Raw genomic sequence first — 21,832 nt, forward strand, 5'->3', positions numbered from 1 at the left:
TTGTAGGCAAAACACATCTGGAGAGCTACTGTTAGCCACCCCTAGTGTAGTGGTTAAGTGTGCAGACTCTTATCTGGGAGAACCAGGCTTGATTCCACACTCCTCCACTTTCAGCTGCGAGAATGGCCTTGGATCAGCCATAACTCTGGCAGAGGTTGTCCTTGAAAGGGCAGCTGCTGTGAGAGTCCTCTTAGCCCCACCTACCTCACAGGGTGTCTGTTGTGGGGGAGGAAGATAAAGGAGATTTGTGAGCCGCTCTGAGATTCAGAGTGGAGGGTGGGATATAAATCCAATATCATCATCATCATGAGAAAATATGACATGAGCAGGGCCAGCTAGTCAAGTCATTAAAGGTGCTCTCTCCCATTGGTTGTAGCTAGCAGAGTAGTTAAGATTATTTGAAAGGAAGATGTTCCATGTGTTTTGTTTGGTTTAATTGTCACTCTCTTTAGATCTCTGTTTTGTGTACTTATCCCCATTTTACTCAAAGTATAAAGTACTTGAACTTCATAGTGTCACGTCATTAACTTTAGAACCAGGGCTTTTTTTGAGCAGGAACACACACCGGAACACCGGCTTGGCATCAGGGTGTGTGGCCTAATATGCAAGTGAGTTCCTGCTGGGCTTTTTATAAAAAGAAAAAAAAGTGCCCTGTTCAGAACTATACCAGAAAAAGAAATTTGATGTTGGATTCTATGGGCACAAATCTGCTCACGTTAATTTTTCCTGCCTCCCTTTACTCTAGCAGCCTCTGAGACCTCTCAACACTTGATGCTGGTGGTCATGGGAGCATTGTGGAAAAATGCCACTGGGAAGGTGAAGGGATTAGTGAAAAGAGGGAAGTAGATGATGTTTCCCACAGTTCTCTAAGCTACCAATTCTTGCTAATTCAAGAAGCCCCAAGAGAAGGAGCAATTTTGCTGTTTCCCCTTTCTCATTGTCTTGTGACCCCTGCAAACCCTTTCAAAGGTCTTTAGGGATTGCTGAGGGGAGGCAGGAAAGATGTGTTTGTGAAAGCCTTCTGCTTGTAGTTTGTAGGATCCCACCTCATCATTGCAGAGGTTAACGTATGTTGTATTGTGTCCGTTGAGCTTTTGCAAATGAAAGTATCCTCATTCCTCAGTTGAGAAGGCACCTTTCTGCACGGGCAAGACTCTTTCCTTCATTGTAGTTCTTGCAAAGAAGTAAACTTTTTGTGGCATCCTGATAGCACTGCTAGAGCAATATATTTGTTTGATTTTTGTCAGTCCAGCTGTCTGATTGACTTAGGCTCAACATCAGTCATGCAGTGGGCTGAGCCAGATGGAAGAATCTTGGTTGTGTTTAACATAGTTACAAAAGAACACTTTCCCCCACAATGTAATATTGATGTTTGCAAGCAACCTGCCTGTTTTGTTGTGAGTATACACATGGTCTGTTCCTCACATGACAGTGTACACAATATGTGGTCTTTTGACTAATATATATGAATGCAAACAGACTGTGAGACTGAGAATTAAAGAAAATATTAAACAGTCATATGAGATCTTTTCTTTAAAAAGGTTTATTGCAAAACTCTTGTTTGGTAGCACTTCCAGAGTTCACTAATTACAGTACAGAACAATCCAGCAATCCTGCTGTGACCATGTTTAATCCTGGTTTTGGGTCTTTTGTGCACACAGACACACATTCTTGGTCATGCTGATGTGGTATGTACATAAACAGTAATATTGTGCAGTCAGTTACATACATTATTATTTAGTATTGGAAATCCTTGTAAAATATTACAGTAGAACCTCGTTAATCTGCAGGACAGGTATGGTTTTCATGTAATATGCTCCTCACCACAATATCCTCAGTACAGTTATAGTAGTAAAAATACTGTCTTGTATTACTGAGACTACATTAATTTTACAGTTAACATATACAGTATATTTACTGCTTTGCTAAAGGTATAATGGTGAATAGAAGTTTGTCAAATAAACCTCACAATTTTGGGAACACACTCTCATGCTTGTTCATTTAGTCATCAATTCAGTGAAAGACAAGCCAGCCACCTTTGGAGAAGATGGTATGTCTTCTAGTTACTGGTGCAATTTATCAAAGTTCTACTGTAGGTGATAAAGTGCTGAAGGTATACAAAGAACACTAAACTGCAACATGATCTCCATAGTTCTCAAGCAGTCAGGGAGTACAGATTTGTTAAAGCCACTTGGACACGAGCACCTTTTCTGATGTTCTGGACATATAAAGAAGCTCTGGATGTAGATGACAGTAGCTGAACATGCTTCCAAATAAGTATGCTTATGGTCACTGACTTTGATATTAAGGACACTTAAGTCAAGTGTATGTGCCACTGAAAAGCCACAAGCATCCCCATACATATGTTGGGGTGACAGCCAGAAGTCCTAAACATTATGAAACTGCAAGGATGTAATCCATATACTATTAGCCATTTGTGGCCCCCATCTTCAGGTAGCTAAATCTATGGACTGGAGCCACACAGATTTTTTGGCAAACTTAGGGCACTCCCCGGGTTTGCAGAAAAAAAACATGGGGGGGGGCTTAAGTCCCCCCAAATGCAGAGAATGCACTTACTTTTGGCAGTGGTAGTGTCAGGACCCTGCACTGGGTCTGCCAGCCTGCAGCTCCACCCTGGGTCCAGTGGTGGCAGCACATGCTGGGGATGCTGCCACAGCTCAGGAAACACTCTGGGAATGCTACCGCAGCCATAACTCACTAGACATGCTGCCATTGGCAGTGCAGCCCAGGAGTTGCATCAGGCCCACAGACAGCTGCGCAGGTCTGGATGCAGATTTGACAAAAGTGTGTGTGTGTGAGGGAATCCCCCGCCCCCAGCAAGTATCATGGGCCTACGCTTGTGCATTTTGAATTCAGCTACCAGCAGGTTACATTTAAAAAAACCCCTTCCTTGCAGAGGAAGCTTTAAGCAAAAGCCTACATTGCAAACCAGATTGTCCCTCATAATACATAGATACTCTAACAGCGCAATCAGCATGCAATGCCACTCTCACTGAATTACAGAGGAACCAGTCCACCTGTACTGCATGTACTCAGAATTAAAACATACCTTTTAAAACTTTTTCCCCCTGAGTTGTCTATTGACAAAAAAGAATGCATAAAAGAGGGGCAGGCAAGCTCATGTTTCCATTGATAATTATGTGTTGCAAGTAAATGAACAGCTAGTGTTGCCTTCTTTTAAAAATTCCCTTTCTTTTCATATAATTCACTGAAAACTGGAGAAAAATCCCATCCATGTAGTCCATTTCTGCTCTCTCTGAAGCAAGTGGTAAAAATTTAACTGACTTTCATGGGAGTGAGATTAGCCTCCAGGGTGGTGCTTTAAACAATTTTATGCCTGTGGCAGTTATTAAATATGCATGTTATACTGTAAACTTTCTATAGCTGTATACTCAAACTGCTCCCTCTTTGCTGTTTTCTATTTGCTACAGCGATTGCTCTGTTTTAGTTATTCAAATGCAGAGATTAATGCTATTGTTGTGTATGGACAATTTAAGAGACATCAACATCCAATTCATACATTTTGCCCTTGTGTAATATTGTCACTGCTGGCATATTCATGGCCTGATGGGAATAGTATGAAAGGGTGGCCCCATATAGGCCCCGCCATTCTTGTGATGACCAGTGTTCAAGAGGGTTAACTGATCAATGGCAGGGGCCATTAGCTTCCTCACATGAAGGTCCCATTTCACACAAGCCATGCCTCCTGTTTGAGTGAGCTTCCTGGCAACCGTGTATGTTCTCAGATGAGAATAACCACGTTTAATAATTGGTCTGAATCATACATACATTCTCAGCTGATGCAAGCAACAGCCATTCCCCACCTGTCACCCAACAAATCAATGGATCGGGCCCTTTATGAAAACTAATGATTTGACTGAAACATAGTAAAGATCCAGTGCATTACGTTTTATCCCAGCTGTTCTTTTACCCAAAATACATAGGCTTGGTTTTAACTACACCTATGGTCCTAAGTAAATATAAAGCCTAATATGCTTGATATTTTAACTGAAACGAGGAACCATGCTCAGAATTATACAGCTTTCTCCCAGTTGGGACTACAGTCCTAATGTTTGAGAACTATGGTCCAGACTATATATTTTTAAAGCACAGGTTACCTCAAAGCTTTATTTTTTAACAGGAACAAAAGAACACGTTCACTGTAATCAATGCCTTCTAAAAAAATTCAAAATGTTACATAACCCAAGACAGGCATTGAAAATACTGTGGAGAACTTAAAAAAATAAATTTGCCCAAAGAGACACCCTCTAATACTCTTAAAATAACTTAATAAATACTAGTTTAAATAAAAAAAAGATGATACAATAGTATTGATTTGTCTGGTGACTAAGGAGGAGTAAAACTCTTAAGATTTAAAAAAAAACTGGAATGAAAGCATCTTGTAATGAAATATTTGCAACAATAACTGGCCATAAAAGTGAAAGTGATAACCTCCAACTTACCAGCATTTATAAAATTCAAGTGAGTTTTTTAAAAAACAAAACCTTATGCTAATTGTCTAAGTATACTACTCAGTCCAACCTACTTTAGTTCTAATAAAATTAATATTTTAAAAAGTAAATTTTACCTTGTAAGAAAACTTAAAATTCAGAACTGGTTTTACCAAATAAACTCTCTTTCATCTCTGCTTTAGTTTGACAGAGTAAGATACCTGGTGGAAGATGCTAGTAGGCAGCAGGGAAATGATAAAATGACCATTTTAGTTACATGGCCAATATTTACATTTTCCTTAAAGTAACTGTTTTTACACCACAAATTTGATATTCTTATTTGTTTTTTATGTTATCTATTGCTTATTAGGAATTTGAGCTGCATCTTCACACAAGATAGGAGTGCTTTTTTGTGGTCAGTCAATGAAACTAAGCATTGTGTTAACAAAAGTTATGTGAAGTTAATTGATCTTTCTGAAAGGATCAATAGGATCTGTTCACATTTAAGATTTTACATTCCCTTTAATGTGTATTTTTTTAGAAGGCAGATCAGAGCTAAATTTGCTCCCCTTCCCCAAGCCTGTTAACACATGTATTTTTTACTCAAGCTATGCTGTCACAGCCTCTTATAGAATCCTCACTTTTGTCAAGGTCAGGTTCTATAAAGTCATCTGGTACATCATGTAAAGGTTCTGAAACAGTCTCATCTGCTGGTTGTTTCCTACTTTGACACTGTACTTTCTTGCAAGGCCTCACCAAAGAAAGGAACACAGCAGCCAGCAGCATCCCAGCAGCACATGAGTAGAATGCAGATTTGTAGTTCTTTGTGGTATCCACTAGCATACCTGTGTGGGGGAAGAAACATTGAACATATGTTAAAACCTTAATTTCACATTGATCTGTAACGCTGCCTTATACAGGCTGCTAGAAATGTCATTTAAGAATCTATAAAACTACAGATTGTGCTCCAAGCAGAAGAACCTCTACTGGTTGTCTTCACGGCTCTCTATTGAAACACCAAACATTCCCCCAGATTCAAAAAGCAGTTGAGGGACTTTGTGTAAGAGCAGTTTGAAGAGAAACATGGGGTGAGGGGGAGTTACTGGGAAGGTAGCAAAGATGCACTGAGAGTATTTTCCTAGTATTGCTCTTCTGCTAAATCCCTAAGTTTGGGACAGGATGGATATTAAAGAGCAATTCCATAACAACAGCTTCTAGGGGAGAAAGTCCTACGAAATTGGATTGCAGTCATACACATCCCAATTGCTTACAAACTGAACACACACATATACTAGGAACTATGTCCCATTGACTTCAGCGAAATGTACTTGGACATACATGTTGGATGTCATTCACCTGAGTTCAAGCTTGTAAACAGCTTCAGAAATACTGTGGATTTTTTTCTTGACTGCAATTGCCAAGCAAACCTGCTACTAATATTGCACAGAATTATAACTTTCATATAGTCTATATTTTGGGGGGGGGGTTCAACAGTAGATTAAACATATACTATAATTTTTCAAGATTAAATGGTGTTGCCAGTGACACTTCGAAAACTACATAGAACGATAGAAGTAATTGTGGCTTTCATGATGAGGGAGATCTCCTCAAATAAGGATCACTTTTTTGTTTGTAGCTACTGGACAAGGAATTAGAGTGACCCATTCTTGTCAGCTTTTTTGCTTCCTCTTTGTGAACCTTCAAGATTTCATTCCAACTGGTCCTTATTCCTTCCCTGTTCTTAATCAAACCCCATTTTAACTCTGTGGATGAAAACAAGAGATTTGGATTTTGGAGACCTGAGGTATTACCTTAGGCAAGGGTTCAGTCTGTGGCCTTGGGCAAAAATAATTTCTCTTAGACTCATTTTTCCAGTTGCAAACTAGGACTAATAATTGCCTGCCTTACATTGCTGCTGTGAATAACAATGCACAACAAATTCTAAATGACAAATTAGATAAATAAGTAATAGCTATACTGATGGTTTGGATAACTGCCTTTAACAGGGGAGGGGCCTAGCAAAAGGTCCAAGTGCTTTGTGTCCTTGAGTATTGTGGGGTCACTGGGTATCTTCTGCCAGTCAGCATAAATGGTTTTAATCAGGGCTTTTTTTGTAGCAGGAACTCCTTTGCATATTAGGCCACAGGCCCCTGATACAGCCAATCCTCCAAGAGCTTACAGTAGGCCCTGTAAGAAGAGCCCTGTAAGCTCTTGGAGGATTGGTTATATCAGGAGTGTGTGGCCGAGTGTGCAAAGGAGTTGCTACAACCCAAAAGAAGTTAGCACCAAAGGAGTTAATTGTATATATTATGGCTTTAAAAATTGCTTAATGTTTTATACTAATATATTGTTTTATAATAGATTATTGTATTTTATGTTAATATGCTGTTAGCTGCCCTGAGCCTGTTCACAGGGAGGGCAGGATACAAATAGAAATAAGTAAATAAATGCCTGGTTTCAGTGAAAGTTATCAGAGTGATAGTAGGCAGTATGGTTTCTTTAAGGAAACTAATGGAACTTCAGTGCTTTTGAAAACTTGTATAAGCTGTTTATAGGGCCCTTCTCTTTTGCATTGGCCAACTCTTTGATGCTGTCGCTATCCAGGAATGCTCTACTTCTTGTCATCCATGCACTCTTAGCTTACCCAAGACATTTGAAAGCTCCTATCTCATTCTGCGGCTCTTACTTGATAAATGCTATCTAACCCTACTTTTTGAACACTAAACAAGGCACTAGTAATGACTGAACATCTGGGTGTTTCAGTCATAAGTTATTTTTTTTTTACCTGCAAGAGGTGGTCCAGCCAATCCTGACAAACTTTGAAGAAATACATAAACCCCTGCAGCAGAAGACATCTTCTCGATACCAACCACATCGTCTTCAGCCAACATAGGAATGTGTGTGCCTGCCACAGTTCCAAGCGTAAACCCGAAGAAGATGCTACACATCATTAACCCCCAAAATTCATACGCAAAAGGGAAAGCAAAGAGGGCAATATCCAGCAGAATGACACAGATGAGTTCAATGTAAATTTTTCTGATAGGCTTTTTGTTGAGGACCCAGCCAGCACAGATTCTGCCAAAGACTTCAGCGATTGCCATTGCTGACAGTATGTATGCAGAGCGATCTTTGTCAATGCCAAGGCTCATACTAAGAGGGATTATATATAGGGAGGGAGCAAAAAATCCCAGAGTGGCAAATAAACCAAAAAGTGCATAGCAAATAAAGCTATAGTCTTTCATCACAGAGAAGTCCAGGAGTTGAGTTTTTGGTTCCTTGTTAGGGATGCTACTAGCTTCTATGAGCACCTCTGTGTTTTCCTTTGGTTCTTCACTTTTCAGTTCCAACTTGGCATCTCGATGCTTGTTGCTAGGTGAGGTAGTTACTTCGACTCCTGAGTCAATGGAATCTATTGAGGTGCGTGTCTGCTCATTTTCAAGCATGTATTTTGTTTCTCTCTGCTCTTCTGCTGGTGATACTTTCACTTCTTCCTGTGCTTTGATTATGATGGGTCGCAACAGTGATCCACAAGCAGTGATTCCAAGCTGCAGTAAGCCAACGAACAGGAGGCTGTTTCTCCAACCCAAGTGTTCTTTCAAAGCTGTAATAGCTACAGAAGTGAATAAATTAATACATCATTAATGGAACAGCAATCACTAAATTTTAACAATATTTAAATCTCAGGTTTGGGATAAAATTATGCCTAAATGTGTACAGGTTGTCCCAGAGTTAATACAAGCATATGCTTCCTGCACTCCTAAGTAAAACAGGAGTCCAGCGGTACCTTAACGATTAACAAAATGATGGGTTAAATTATCATAGAAGGCAATCAAGACTTCTGTAGCATAGCTAGGAATCATAAGGATGAAAAGCAAAAGTAGATTTTCTAGGTTGGAAAAGTACTAGGAGAAAGGAGTTCAGCTATTTATGACCCAGGTTTAGGGTTTCATAGGTGATGAACCCTGTGGCCTATATATACATGTACACCAAATATCTTTCCAGGCAGACTCTGCTTTATACTCTTGGAACTGGAGTAACCTCTCAGCTTGGAAAAAATCTATACTGGATTGTGCAACAGGTCATTTTGCTATGAAAAAATTGTGAAAATGCCAGACAGAGTTGTCCCTTCCCCCCAAAATTTATGTCTACCATAATCAAGAAAGATCATGCCATTAGACAGTATGTACTTTGTGTGGAGGTGGGGTGTGTGTGAGATTTCCTTTGCAAGCTGTCTTCTGCATGCTTCCAAGGTAAAGTGAAGTTGTAATTAATTACCTCGGGTTTAACCTTGCCTTCAAGAAAGTCTGTATGCTCAGATGAGGGACCCCTTTCTCTAGCAAAAGAGTATGCATCTAATGGCCTTGCCTGTATCTTCTCATGTACAGTTTTCTTAGAGATGTAGTTGATGGAGATGACAAACTACCCCTTCCCCCCCCACTTCTGTCTGCAAATATGATTAGTGCTTTATATGAAGCATCAAGTTCCAGGACAGAGTGTAGAAACATACTGTTGTTTAGCAGATGGAGTGGGAGCTAAGTAAACCTGGGTTCAGAATCCTTTTACCATGGACTTACTGTACTGTGAAATCAGAATTGGTCTCGATTCAAGTTGCTTGTTACAACCCAGAGCAAAGTGAGCCACAGAAACTTTGTAACATGGAAATGTGGGCCTAGGGAGCTTCCACAGCCACAACTAAACAATATTTTGGAAAACATAGCCAAGACTGTAGTAGCTGTTTTCCCTTAGCTGGGAAACGTGAATTAGCCCCTTACTCAATGAATAAACACTCAGGTGGGAGCCAGTTTGACAAAATGCCCACGTTGAAAGATTACACCATAAAGTCAGCAGAGCAGAAGTAGATGCATGTCAAATTTAGGCTGTCACGTGGCAAGTAGGAAAATCAAAGAATTGTGTTTTTCAGTACCTGGTGCAAAAGAGAAGACAGCAAAACATTCTCCTGTAGAAGCCACTGCTGTGACTAATGAACGCTTTTTGTCAAAGTACTGTGACAGAATAGTGACGGTTGGAAGAAAGGCAAGGCAATATCCAAAGCCTATGAAGAAATGCCAAAACTGTCATTAGTTCAAGAAAGATACTGGATTAAAACTCCTGGAATTTTGTCTTCTTCTTGTGATGTAAAGCACTTTACTACTACAAACTTCCATTTGTGGTCTCCTTCCTGAGAACTTCATTTTAACTTCTCAATCTCTGATTGATAAAACCTTGCAGGCAGACATCGAGATTAGAGCTTGGTCTGATCATTCCCCATTGACCTGTTTTATTGTACCGTTTATTCAGCAAACTAGAGAAAGACGGTGGGTGATAAATTTGTCAATTTTCCGACATGAAGACATTAAATTGCTAAAAGCATTTCTAATTTTTTTAAAAAGAAAATTCTCCACAAGACACTACACTTTCAGTATGTTGGGATGCTTTTAAAGCTACCCTCAGAGGACAAGTCATCTCGATTACTTCTCACCTTAAAAAAGAAAGAGAAGAAGCAATCAGACATCTAATGACCAATATTATATCCTTAGAAGCCCTACGTAAAAGAACTGGTAGTAAATTTATTTACAAAAAACTAACAGCTGAACGAAATCTATTGGAAACTTTAGAAAATGATCGTATTCAAAAAAGTTGATTTATACTAAACAAAAATACTGGCTTAGATCACAGAAATCTTTTAAATACCTAGCATGGAAAGCCAAAGAACAAAAAAATGCTAGACATATTTATTTCATTAAAGACTCTAAAAATGTGATTCATACTCAATCTCAATCTATTATCCAAAATTTTAGTGAATACTATTCTAAACTTTACTCCTCCTCTTTTCCTGATAAAGGTATAATGAGTTATTTGCAAAACTTAAAAGTCATTAAAACAATATCCCAAGATCATAAAGCTTGTATGGAATCAGATGTCTCATTAATAGAACTGAAAACAGTACTCAAAGAACTCAAGAACCAGACTACCCTGGGTAATGATGGTTTTTCATCTGAATTTTTTAAGTTATTTAAAGAGCTCATAGTACCACTAAGAGTTATGTAATGATATTCTAAGTACAAGAGAGATGCCTTCAACATGGGCTCAAGCAAATATTATAGTGATTCCTAAACCTAATAAAGATCCTTTATACCCCTCTTCTTACCTTCCCAATCTCCTTATTAAACTCAGATAATAAATTTTTTTACAAAAATATTAGCGAATAGGCTAAAACAAATTCTTCCTTCATATATAAATATAGATCAAACCGGTTTCCCCCTAACTGTAGTCTAACTGACACTATCCGCAAAACATTTAATATAATTCAATATGGCAAATCAAAAAAATACGACTCGTTGATTCTCTCACTTGACGCTGAGAAAGCCTTTGACAGTGTTGAGATTCCATACCTTAAGACAGTCTTAGATATGATGGGTTTTGGCCCATTCTTTAAAATGCAATAGAAGCCTTATATAAAAATCCTTCTGCTGCTTTAAAAATTAATGGCCTCTCTTTCCCAATTCAAGGCACCAGGCAAGGGTGTTGACTGTCCCCTCTATTATTCATAATGACAGTAGAACCTTTAGCCATGGCCATCAGACAACACTCAAAGATTTCAGGAATTACAATAGGAGACAAGTGTCATAAAGTGGCCTCTATGTGGATGAATTAACAGTCTTTCTAACAAGTCCCAAACAATCCTTAAAAGCTTTTCAAAACTTATCTTCCTCTTTCTCCTTAATATCTGGAATCTCTTTTAATGAAGAGAAATCAGAATTATACGCTATTCAAGTTTCCCAACAAACTATGCAAGTTCTTAAGGATATGGGCTTTAACAAATGGACATCGACTACTTGGAGGTTATTAGGAGTTTTCATTCCTCCTGATCTTGCTAATCTGTTTCAAGTCATCTGTGTTACTTTGTTAAACTCAATTCGTCAGCAACAAAAAATGGGACAATCTTTGGTTTTCTTGGCCTGACAGATATTTTTTGATAAAAAATTTCATTCTCCCTAAATTTTTATTCCTTTTTAGAGCCTTACCTATACTTATCCAAAACTCCACACTAGGTAAATGGCAGAGTACCTTTTAACAAGTTTTTGTGGTCCAATAAACATACCAGAATAATACATAGGACTTTGATTCGTCCCACTGCCTTCGGAGGTTTAGATTACCCAGACCTATGGTCATATTATGAAGCTATTATCCTCACTCAAGCTATTTTTATTATTCAAAACAAGTGCGATGCTGATTGGGAACTTATTGAATTAGTATATACCTAACGTCATTTCATAAAGTGGATGTTTTATGGAATCCTAAACTTATAGCTCAAACGAAAATTGCTGTTAATATCTTGAAAGCTTTCTTTACGATCTGGCAGAGACAGAAAGATAAGTTGGTCACAGACTTGTCTTTATTTACTTCTTTTCTCAATCAATCATGGTTCCTTAGGCCAAGATGACAATTTTGTTAACTCCTGGCATAAAACAGGACACTTTAGATTGATTGATCTGCTTGATAAGAACTTATTCTTAGACAAGCAAAAATTAGAAAAAAATTCTGCCTTAAACATTCACTGGTTTCAATACCTACAAATTAAACATATGTTTCATTCATCACTTATCCAGATAATGCGTACTCGCCCTCTCACTTGTTTTGAACAGTTGCTAAAGACCCTGAGAGATGAGTATAAGGGACTTATATCCAAGTTGTATAAAGTCTTGCTTCGAATGGCTGAAACTAAATCAATGGGATATCAGAAAAGTTGGAATGCAGACTGTCATAGACAAATTGACTTTGCTGAATGGAGTATTATTTGGAACACTCTTGGTAATAAGTAATATTAAATTTCAGTTTGTCAAAACCCTTATGAGGTGGTACTGGCCTCCCATCAGACTTAACAAATTTGTCCCTACTATTGCACCTACTTGTACACAAAATTGTGGTAAATTAGCTACTTATATACATGTTTGGTGGAACTGTAAACACATTTATAAATTTTGGCAACAAATTCAAACCCAAATAAGACTGATTACTGGCTACCACTTGCCTTTAAAACCAGATGTTTATCTACTACACAATTGGAAAGATCTCTCGCTTAGGAAATGCACTTCTTTTTTAATCAATATCCTAATTGCAGCTGCCAGACTTTCTATAGCAGCTAGCTGGGTAAACTCCTCTCCACCTTATTTAGAAAATTGGTTTCAGAGATTATGGGAACTGTTTATAATTAACAAAATTGCATGTAACTCATTTGAATTATCTTTAGAACACTACAAAGAGTGTGTTGTATCTGTTTGGTTTCCTTTGATTTCTTATTTAATGGAACATAATATTGTACCTCAGAATTTATTTTACAAGAAACTGATTTATTTTTGATCTTGAAATAATTTTGTTTCTTCTGCTATATTGACTGCAAGACCTTGTAGTTGTCATTAACATTAGACTGATCTTGTCTTTGTAAAATGTATGGACATGTCATCGCTGTATTGATAAACATTCAATAAAGTTTATTTAAAAAAAACCTGGCACATAAGCATAAGAGGTTTTTTATGCCTCACTTTTCTCTACTTCGTGGCACAGTGTTAAAGCTGCAGTACTGCAGTCCTAAACTCTGCTCACGACCTGAGTTCAATCCCCGGTGGAAGTTGGGTTTTCAGGTAGCTGGCTCAAAGTTGACTCAGCCTCCCATCCTTCTGAGGTTGGTAAAATGAGTACCCAGCTTGCTGGGGGGGGGAAGCGTAGATGACTGGGGAAAGCAATGGCAAACCACCCCGTAAAAAGTCTGCTATGAAAACAACGTCATCCCAGAGTCGGAAACGACTGGTGCTTGCACATGGGACCTTTCCTTTCCTTTCTCTACCTTAAGGTGACTCAAAGTGGCTTTCAATCACATCCCCTTCCCCACAAAAGGCACCTTGTGTGAGGTAGTTGGGGCTGAGAGTTCTAGAGAACTGTGACTGGCCCAAAGTCATTCAGCAGGCTTCATGTGGAGGAGTGGGGAATCAAACCTGTTTCTCCAGATTAGAACCCACCATTCTTAAACACTACACCATGCTGGCCACTTCTCAATAACATCAATAACTGGGATTTTCAAATCGTTGGAACACAGCTTTTCTTAATGGAAAAATCTCAATACACACCGCCAGCGTGAGGGAAAATTCAAATTGTGTTCTTTCTGCTGTGTTTGTAGACCACAAAGAGTTATTAAGCAAAGGTGATATCCATTAAATTTTAGATCACTAGGACTTCCAGGATCCGTCATCTTGGCTTCAGAGTCGCTTGCAGATCGTCTCTCTGCGGCAGCTCTGAGTCTGGCCGTTAGAGGGGTGTCACAGAAGTGATGCCCCCATAGAAAAAAGGCTGGAGGGGCTTTTTCTTCAGCATGGGACTTTTACCGGGGGGGGGGGGGGTCCAGTGGCAGCTGCCCTCTGTGCTCTCTGTACGTCCTGAAGCTCCATGGCCATGAAAGCTGGCATATCAGCAGAAAAAGAACGCCCGACCGCTTTTTTGCTTTCACTTTCTCCAGTATGTCTTTGAAACAGCATTTTTCTACTCCTAAAGCGATGACTCTACTTAACAAGTAGGTGTTTTTCTAATTCTATTTCCTGACGGGTCACTCTGCATAACAACAAAACATCAGCTCAAATGATTTAGAAGCGGCCTCAAAATGCTACGAGCAGTCTTAATTATTTAAACTGGATTGAATATAATCACTAAAATTGACCCAGATTATAATTGGACATACATACATCAAAGAGATTACTAAGAAGTTGCAATACGATCTGAACACAAAGGAGATATATTGTAGAGAGTTCTGTCTCTATCGCCTGACTATTTAAAAGAATGGTTTCTAAAACTTCAGTTGGAGCTGTTGTGGAATGGGGATTAACAGGAGTTTGAAGCAAATTTACAATCTGATTTAAGAGACTGAGTTTTGATATCAAAAATGGCACTGCTTAACGAAATGTCACATGGAAAAGATATCTGTTCAAATCTAATTTCTCTGAAAGAAGATCTTATCTCATTTATGCAGCTCCTTAAAGACCAAATGAATTGTTTTATGCGGACAGCTAATGAAACTGTAAACCTACAGGGGTCAACTGTTAAAGAGACTGTATTGACAACTGTGAAATTGGAAGGGGAAAGTGATACGCTTCAAAATAAACAAAGGAAAAGTAAGATGGTCTCCTGTGACGCATTTTCAAAACTAGACCGGAAATCAAGATGCAGTGAAATTAGGCTGAGAGGGAAAAATGGCGATGAATTCTTCCCCCTGTGGTTGAGGGGGAGGCCATGTTGAGAAGAGAAAAGCTGCACTCCAATCAACAAATCAGGATTTGGAAAGCCTTTCGGAAAAAGGATTTTGATTTTTTTTTTCTGCGTTGGTGAATGGCTGGACAAGGAACTCTGCCTAAGAAGTGAAATGTGATATCAAAAGACAAACTGTGATTAAATGCGTTGCCTCGGATGCAATATGGGTGCAGAAATCAAAGGAACTTAAAAGTTTTTAATTTGGGGGAAGAAGGACTCTGGAATCTGGGTTCTTTTTTTTCCCCTTGTGAATAAATAAACATGTAACCATTAATAATGAACAAAGGTTAGATTCTAAAAGAATAAGGGAGATTTTGAAGAAGTAATGTTAATGAGTGCAGGTAACATATTTCTCTATATAGTAGATGTATTTACAGTATGCCTATTTAGTGAGATTGTTTATGATATAAGAGTAGGATTAAAGGTTGAAAAGGCAGATAGCATAATTGCTGTGGAATTTGGTAGATTTGGTAGCCTTGTTTTCAATATGTTATTAGGAGAAATGGGTTAGACTGAGAGACAAATTATTCAGTTGTATTTTATGTAGTTTGCTAAGGATCAAGAAATGATTTTTATGTGTTTTTTTTTAATAAGGATTTTGCTAAATCAACAATCTAATCTGTGCTTATAATAGGCTTAAAATAAATTAGATAAAATTGGCATTGAGACAGTTTTGAAAGAAAAATCTTTTTTCTTAACTGGTTATATTTAATTTGTGTTTAAGAATAAGTGTTTAGATTTACATTGCTTTACTAGTTTATTAAAAGAAATCCTTCCTTTTTTTCTGGTAAAGGAAGAAAGGAAGGTAACATTTAAGGAGATTTTTATACTTGTAGTTAGAATGATTTGAGCATTTTATTGGGAGGTGGAATTATAACTGATAGCTTTGTACTGGTTTGTTTCTGTTTTCCCCATTCTGTCAGGGCCCTTTCCCCCTCTTTTTTATGTATTTTCTGCAATGCTTCTTTCTTTTGTAGTTTAAATCAATAAAACTTTTTAAAAGTAAATTTTAGACCACTTGTCTACTAGAGGCCTGGGGTTTTTCCAGTCCTAAATGTTTATCTTGCAAAATTAGGGTAGCTGGATGTTTCACTAAAAGAGGGATAATGTAACTCACCTGAAACTATGCCAATTGAAATATACATTTCAACAACTGTGCGTGCAAAGGAGCCTGCAACCATTCCAGAACTGATCAGTAACCCTCCAAGCATCACAATCAAACGGTGACCAAAACGATTAGACAGGACTGTAGACAGGGGAGCTGCAGAAGATAAAACAGATCAATATGTTTTAGCTTAGCTGTTTTGAATTATAAAGGGGTTCCCAATTTGGGCTGCAGGAATGGATGTGTTTCTCATGGAGAAGGAGCGTTTCTTGATTTAGTAAAAGATGCACTTGTGTAAAATACCTGTTGATACCTCAAGGAAGGCAAAACACAAGCGGCAGTTTTCTTTTGTAAATATGTGTTAGATTAATAAAGCCCCATGATATCTACCTGCTTCCCCCAGACTAACCTCAATTAAAAGGGAAGGAAATTTGAATGAAGGAAACTGTTGACATTATCTGGATAGAAGTAGTAATTGAAAGTAAGTAGTTGCTCTGTGCTTCCTTTTATGGAAGTGATATTTTTCTCCTCCTGTATCAATAAACTCTAATTTCCAGATGGAGCAGATTTTTAATTAATATTAGGAGTAGTATGTCTCAAAAAAATCTTAAATCAGAAAACAACTCTGTATCAGAAAGAAGCCCTCATTGTTCTAGGCTCTCCATCCCAGTGTATCTTTCATTACAAAGAGAAGCTGGTCTAACTGAAGAGATTGCTGTATGATTTAGGATAAACATTAAGAAGAACAAAGGGAGGGTGCACTTTTCCTGTTCCAGCCAAATTTAAAATCAAGAGCATTTCCCTTGCTCAACTGGTGCACAAGGAGTGGACTGTACCCAAAACACTTTCATTACTGACATTGATCCTTCTGTGCCTTAGTTCTCTGTGTTCCTTCGTACACCTTTCTTTCTTTCTAGGTATTGCTTTTTTCACTCCTGAAGTGGCATTTGTCTCATAATGTGAGGAAGAAGATGCCTGTACTTGTGACTAAATCACTGCTGTCCCATAAATCATTGCACCAGTCCCATAATGAGGTGACCCTGCAGAAGCAGCTACAGATGAAAAAAAATGAGCTGGGTTTATAAATAAGGTGTCTACTGAAACCCAGGCTTTGAATGATTTGCTTTATAGGGCAATCTGTAAGCTTTTTAGCTAAAATAAATGTTACACACAGGGCCTTTTTTGTAGCAGGAACTCCTTTGCATATTAGGCCACACTGCACTGATGTAGCCAATCCTCCAAGAGCTTACAGGGCTCTTCTTACAGGACCTACTGTAAGCTCCAGGATTGGCTACATCAGGGGTGTGTGGCCTAATATGAAAGGAGTCCCTGCTACAAAAAAAGCCCTGTTGCCAACCCAATTAGTTTTTAGTTATGATACACAACCCCTAACAACTTTAGAGTAAGGCATGCTTAAATTTGCTGAAATGGTATTTAAGCATTTTGTAAAGCATGCCCTAACTCTTCACAAAATCATATTAAGTGGCACAGTTTAAAAGCAGAATGCATTGTATACTAACCTGTGAAAGTTAACACAAATACACATATTGAGATTATCCATGATATCCTGCTATTTGTTTCATCAAAGCTTTCTACCAAGTCTGTAAAGAAGACTCCAAAAGACTTGATGATGCCGTAAGTCAGGGCTTCTACAAAGAAGAAAGCAAATGCCACAATCCAGCCCCATCCTCCATCAGGCACTTTATCATAAATATTTGGAGTGATGCATGACATTCTTGCAGCTTTGACAGTCATTTTTGATCTGAAATAAAATGAGTAAGGGGAGAAAATCAAGACATCCTGTAAAATGTTCCATAAACACAATTCTAAACATGTCTGCTGGAAAGGATGTCTGCTGAGTTCAGTGGGGCTTATTTCCTAGTAAATAGGATTAGGGTTGCAGATTTCATTACAGAGCATGACTGCCCTTTCATAGCTCATAGAATATTGGCAAGCAAAGAGTATCTGACTGTTGCTCTGGCTTAAATATAGTATCCTAGCAGATGGTTCTACTTTTATGATCAGTGGACTAGTTGAATCAAGAACAAGAAAAATGTATTTCATCAAAAGGATCAACTGTTTTAATTCAAGAAGGAGCAATTAAGAAAACAGTCATCTGACTTAAATATAGTGGAAAAGATGCAGTTTTATGGAAAACTCATGACTTAACCCAAATGCGGCAGAAAGACGCTCTTACTATCTTTTGACTGCATGTGGACACCTTAACAGAAAATCAAGAGGCTTCTAGAGCAACTTGCCCTCTTTGCCTTCCAGATTAGAGTCCTGTTGCAGCTCAAGTTTGTCAGGCAATTCTACATATTTTTGGTATAGCTGGAAAGTTACGTAAAACGTCTACAGAGGGATTTTGACTGCTCTTGCTTTTTAAATACAAAGCACTTGCTGCCTACATTTAAGGCGCTTGAAAAGGGAACTTCCACTGAGCGTTACCTACTTCACTCCAGAGCAACAAAATCAATCAGATTTATTTACGTAGTTCAGATTTATTATTTGGATAGTCTTGCTCATTGCCCTCTAGTGGTTCTTGAAAATAACTGTACACTTTAAGCTGTTTACATATTGCTGACTTTTCTGAAAAGTGGCATGCTTTAAAAAGAAATAATACAAAGCTGCAACATAATTGTGAGGCAAAATGAAACCCTAGCAATGGCAGGCTGGGTATTATGTAACCTGAGAAGTACAGGTACAAATGTCCACTCTCCTAAAGTTTATGTTTGACTATCAACTGCCTCTCTAGAAGGTGTCTAGTCAAGTGCCTGGCTTTTTATTCCATGTCACCAGGATTATTGTAATAATTCTGTCCACTGCAGATGTGCTGCAATCTTTCTGCCTCTCCAGAGTGTTTGTTGTGTTCTACAGGGATTTTAAGGAACCATAACCATAACTGCTAACATTCAGCTCTTTAACTGAGCCATCTCAGATTTAAACAACCTGTTTGATGTTCATGAGAGGAAAAAGTGTGGCATTGAATTGCTGGATCAACCCAGATTCATTACTTTACTCTGCAATGGAAGCTTGTTTGGTGACCTAGGGCCAATCACTCTATTGGCCTAACCTTCTTCACAGGGTAGTTGTAAGCATTTTGTGGATATGGTGAGAGTGATGTACCTCAGTCTGAGCTCCTCAGAGGAAGGGTGGGAGAAAATCTTCTAAATAATAAGCATCTATTGAAATTCTAGTATTGGGTAAGAACTGTAGCTATGCAAATTATGTTCTGCATATGGTCCCAGTGCTCCTCTGAAAACAAAATCTTATGTCATAGTGGTTAACATAATTGGCTAGGCTTTCTGTTTGGGGAAAAACTTTGATTCAGCCTTTGCTGTCTGTAATTCTGTACATGTAATATTGTCTAAACTGAGGTGGTACCTGTATGGAGGAATTCATTGTTATTTCACTGACAACATAACTTTATGCAGTTAGTGATGCTTAAGAGTGGAGTAGCACCAATAAGGTTTTGTACAAAAATAATCAGGATTTTGCACAGGAACATTACATTATTGATACATTTGATGCCAGTCAGCAACTGTCTTTGGAGGTACTTCCCAGGTGTTCCACTGAGAAATCATAATATTGTCCTTTGAAAATAATCCCATTGGGATGAAACCTGGGAGTCCGGGTTTCAGAGTAGAGGCCGCCTTTCAAACTTGGCTGACAAGAACCTCACTGAAGGAAGACTGCTTTCTTTTCCTTCATCTAATGCATCTATGCAAGAAGTCAGAGCCATTGTAATACCAAACAGATATCTGCAACACATAACATTTAGCCATAAGGAATGCACTGGATTTAAAGTTTTTTTGTTTTTCTAATAATGCCTGCAATATGCAGGTGATTATGAAACACAGGACAGGGCAACCACTGACCTGATGAACTCATGTTCAAGGGACTCTAGTGGTAGCCAGTTGCTTCAAACATAGTGTATAATTGGTTTTAATAAAACCATATATTTCTTTGTTCTAAATTTGCTAAAAATTTCTTCTCAGTGAATCCTGTCAAAAAACATCTGAACCTGTGGTTGCTTGGGTCAGGTAAGCACCACCCCCCCGCCCCCAATAACTGCATCATGCAGAGGTAGCTTTTATAATATGCTTGTGGTGGTAGGCTTCCCCCAGCATTTTCCAGAGGTCCCTGCAAAGTAGATGGATGGTTGATTAAAATGCCCACTCTAATCCCAGCCACAGCAGGCAGGCTCTAATGCCAGTTTGCACACTTCTGGAAAGTGCATGATGCTGCACTCTTCAGAGGATTCCATTTCAGCAAAGCACTCTCATGACTTTGAAGTCCCTCTGCTACTTCTTAAAGAAGTATTTGGTTGCAACAGGATTTAAGCAATATGCGAGGTGAGCTTTGTTGACTCCGGTCCATATGTCTACAAAATCTGCAGTCTCTCAAAGCAGACTTTTGGCGGCCACGTTGCACCATGCGGTTACCCTCAATCCGGTTTAAAGCGCCTTGACACCTTCTGTGGAATGCAGAGATGCGCAGGTCTAGAGCGCTCAATCAAGAAATTCTCAATAAGCTTTTTGGGAAGAGGAAAAAAGGGGAGAATAAAGGCAACGAAGTTCCTGGGAGGTGACGGAGGGGAGTCTCTTCCAAGGGGGGAACACCATTAAATCTCCTCAAGAGCAAAAAAACGCATCTACTTTTTGTGTTGGCTGCGGGAGAGAAGGGGGGGGGGAGCGCTCACGAGGAAATAGAATTTCTCCATCACTTCGTGCACCTCTAACGCACAGTGTAGCTGGCTTCAAAATTGCGCCATTCAAAAAAAAAAGAACCTGCAGCCACTGATGTTCTTCAGGTGAAGTTAAAAACAAGAAATAACGCTTTCTTTTTAAAAGGCGACAGCAGCAAAGCAACCAAACTTCAGTGTCCAAAATAAAAGTCACTTACCAGGTCAGTAGAAGGTGTTGCTGCTGCAACTTGGGGGGAAGAGAGATGAGAAAGAAAAGCCCCCCTCCCCAGCCGCCGCGAAAGTGCAGCTTTAGGCTATGACCTGGTCAGTAACATGCTGAGGAGGGTGGGTGCAACGCACAACCCTGCACCCTTAAAAGCCAGAGGCGACTCCTGGTGGCGCCTACGGGCTCAAGAGACCCCTTGTGCTCGGCCAGAAGAGCAAGGCGCTCCCTCCCTACCCAACGCTAGGCTCGCGCTGTCGAAGCCAAGGCTGCCCCATGCCCAACTGGGGGCGCTTGGTCTTTCAGAGGGTCGCTGTCGCGCTACCCCCACTCCCTGGCCCTTCCCTGCCAGGCGAGCCGCTTTTCTGGCGTTCCCAACTGCTACCGTCGCCTCTATTTCCCTACTCTCGACCTCAGCTTTTTATACCGGCTGGAGCCGGTCTCTGCCGGCGGACCCGGCGCGCGCTGTAGCTCAGCAGCGCCCATGTGCGCGCCGGGCTCAGCTTTGCAATTGCAGCAGAAGAGCTGGCTGGTTGGCTCCGCGTGCTCAGAGGGGAAGGAGGGGGGAGAGAGAGAGAGAGAGAGAGACGCGCTGGGTGCGCGCCGCGAGGCGGTAGGGGCAGGAGTGGGGGCAAAGCGACTGGTCTCCACGGGCACTGAACGAGGCCCGAGGAAAGTTCAGCGAGGCTCTTCGGGAAGTGTTCTGGGGACCGCTGTTTTCACTGGACCACAGTCTAAAGGCTTCCCTCGGCTAGACCCTTCCCTTCTCGCGTGCAATACGGCTTGTAAACTGCCTGTCGCTCCATAGAAAATACGGGGGGCCCATTCTGCCAACCATCGGGGTAGCGCGGCTGTGTGTGGGTGTGCGCTCTCCGACTGCCTCGGCGGCCTCTCCAGCACATCAGCCTGCGCCTTCCCTTTTCTGGGCATCTTTTGGGTCGCTTCTGTTTGCCTTCCCCCCTCCCCGAAGTTCAGCAGCCTGAATTTGCCAGGGTGGTCTCAGGTATGGGATCGTGCGGCACGGATTATCCCCCCCCCCCCCGGTGCTG

At 39.8% G+C, this 21,832-nt stretch overlaps 2 protein-coding genes across 2 annotated transcripts in view; one reads left to right on the forward strand and one right to left on the reverse strand.

Moving 5' to 3' along the window:
- The window catches only part of ARSG (arylsulfatase G), a 139,256-nt gene that overhangs the window by 5,988 nt on the left and 111,436 nt on the right, over positions 1–21,832 (forward strand). The window lies entirely within an intron of this gene.
- SLC16A6 (solute carrier family 16 member 6) lies at positions 1,528–21,286 on the reverse strand. The gene is made up of 7 exons (XM_060253083.1): positions 20,779–21,286; positions 17,394–17,635; positions 15,886–16,029; positions 9,397–9,525; positions 7,258–8,082; positions 5,063–5,317; positions 1,528–5,027 (listed from the first exon to the last, which is right to left on the reverse strand). The coding sequence occupies exons 2-6, from the start codon at positions 17,626–17,628 to the stop codon at positions 5,076–5,078; spliced, it is 1,575 nt and encodes a 524-aa protein (XP_060109066.1). The 5' UTR covers positions 17,629–17,635; positions 20,779–21,286; the 3' UTR covers positions 1,528–5,027; positions 5,063–5,075.

Source organism: Heteronotia binoei, chromosome 13 (genome assembly GCF_032191835.1).
Source record: "Heteronotia binoei isolate CCM8104 ecotype False Entrance Well chromosome 13, APGP_CSIRO_Hbin_v1, whole genome shotgun sequence".
Classification (NCBI taxonomy): Eukaryota; Metazoa; Chordata; class Lepidosauria; order Squamata; family Gekkonidae; genus Heteronotia; species Heteronotia binoei.

What these genes read in the sequence shown, in the direction of transcription:
- SLC16A6 (XM_060253083.1), bottom strand. Translation starts at nt 17,628, where the DNA reads ATGACTGTCAAAGCTGCAAGAATGTCATGCATCACTCCAAATATTTAT. An exon ending in TTCAATTGGCATAGTTTCAG is followed by an intron (nt 9,526 to 15,885) that starts GTGAGTTACATT and finishes ATTTCTTCATAG; the next exon opens with GCTTTGGATATTGCCTTGCC. An exon ending in GGCTGGACCACCTCTTGCAG is followed by an intron (nt 5,318 to 7,257) that starts GTAAAAAAAAAA and finishes TCCCCCACACAG; the next exon opens with GTATGCTAGTGGATACCACA.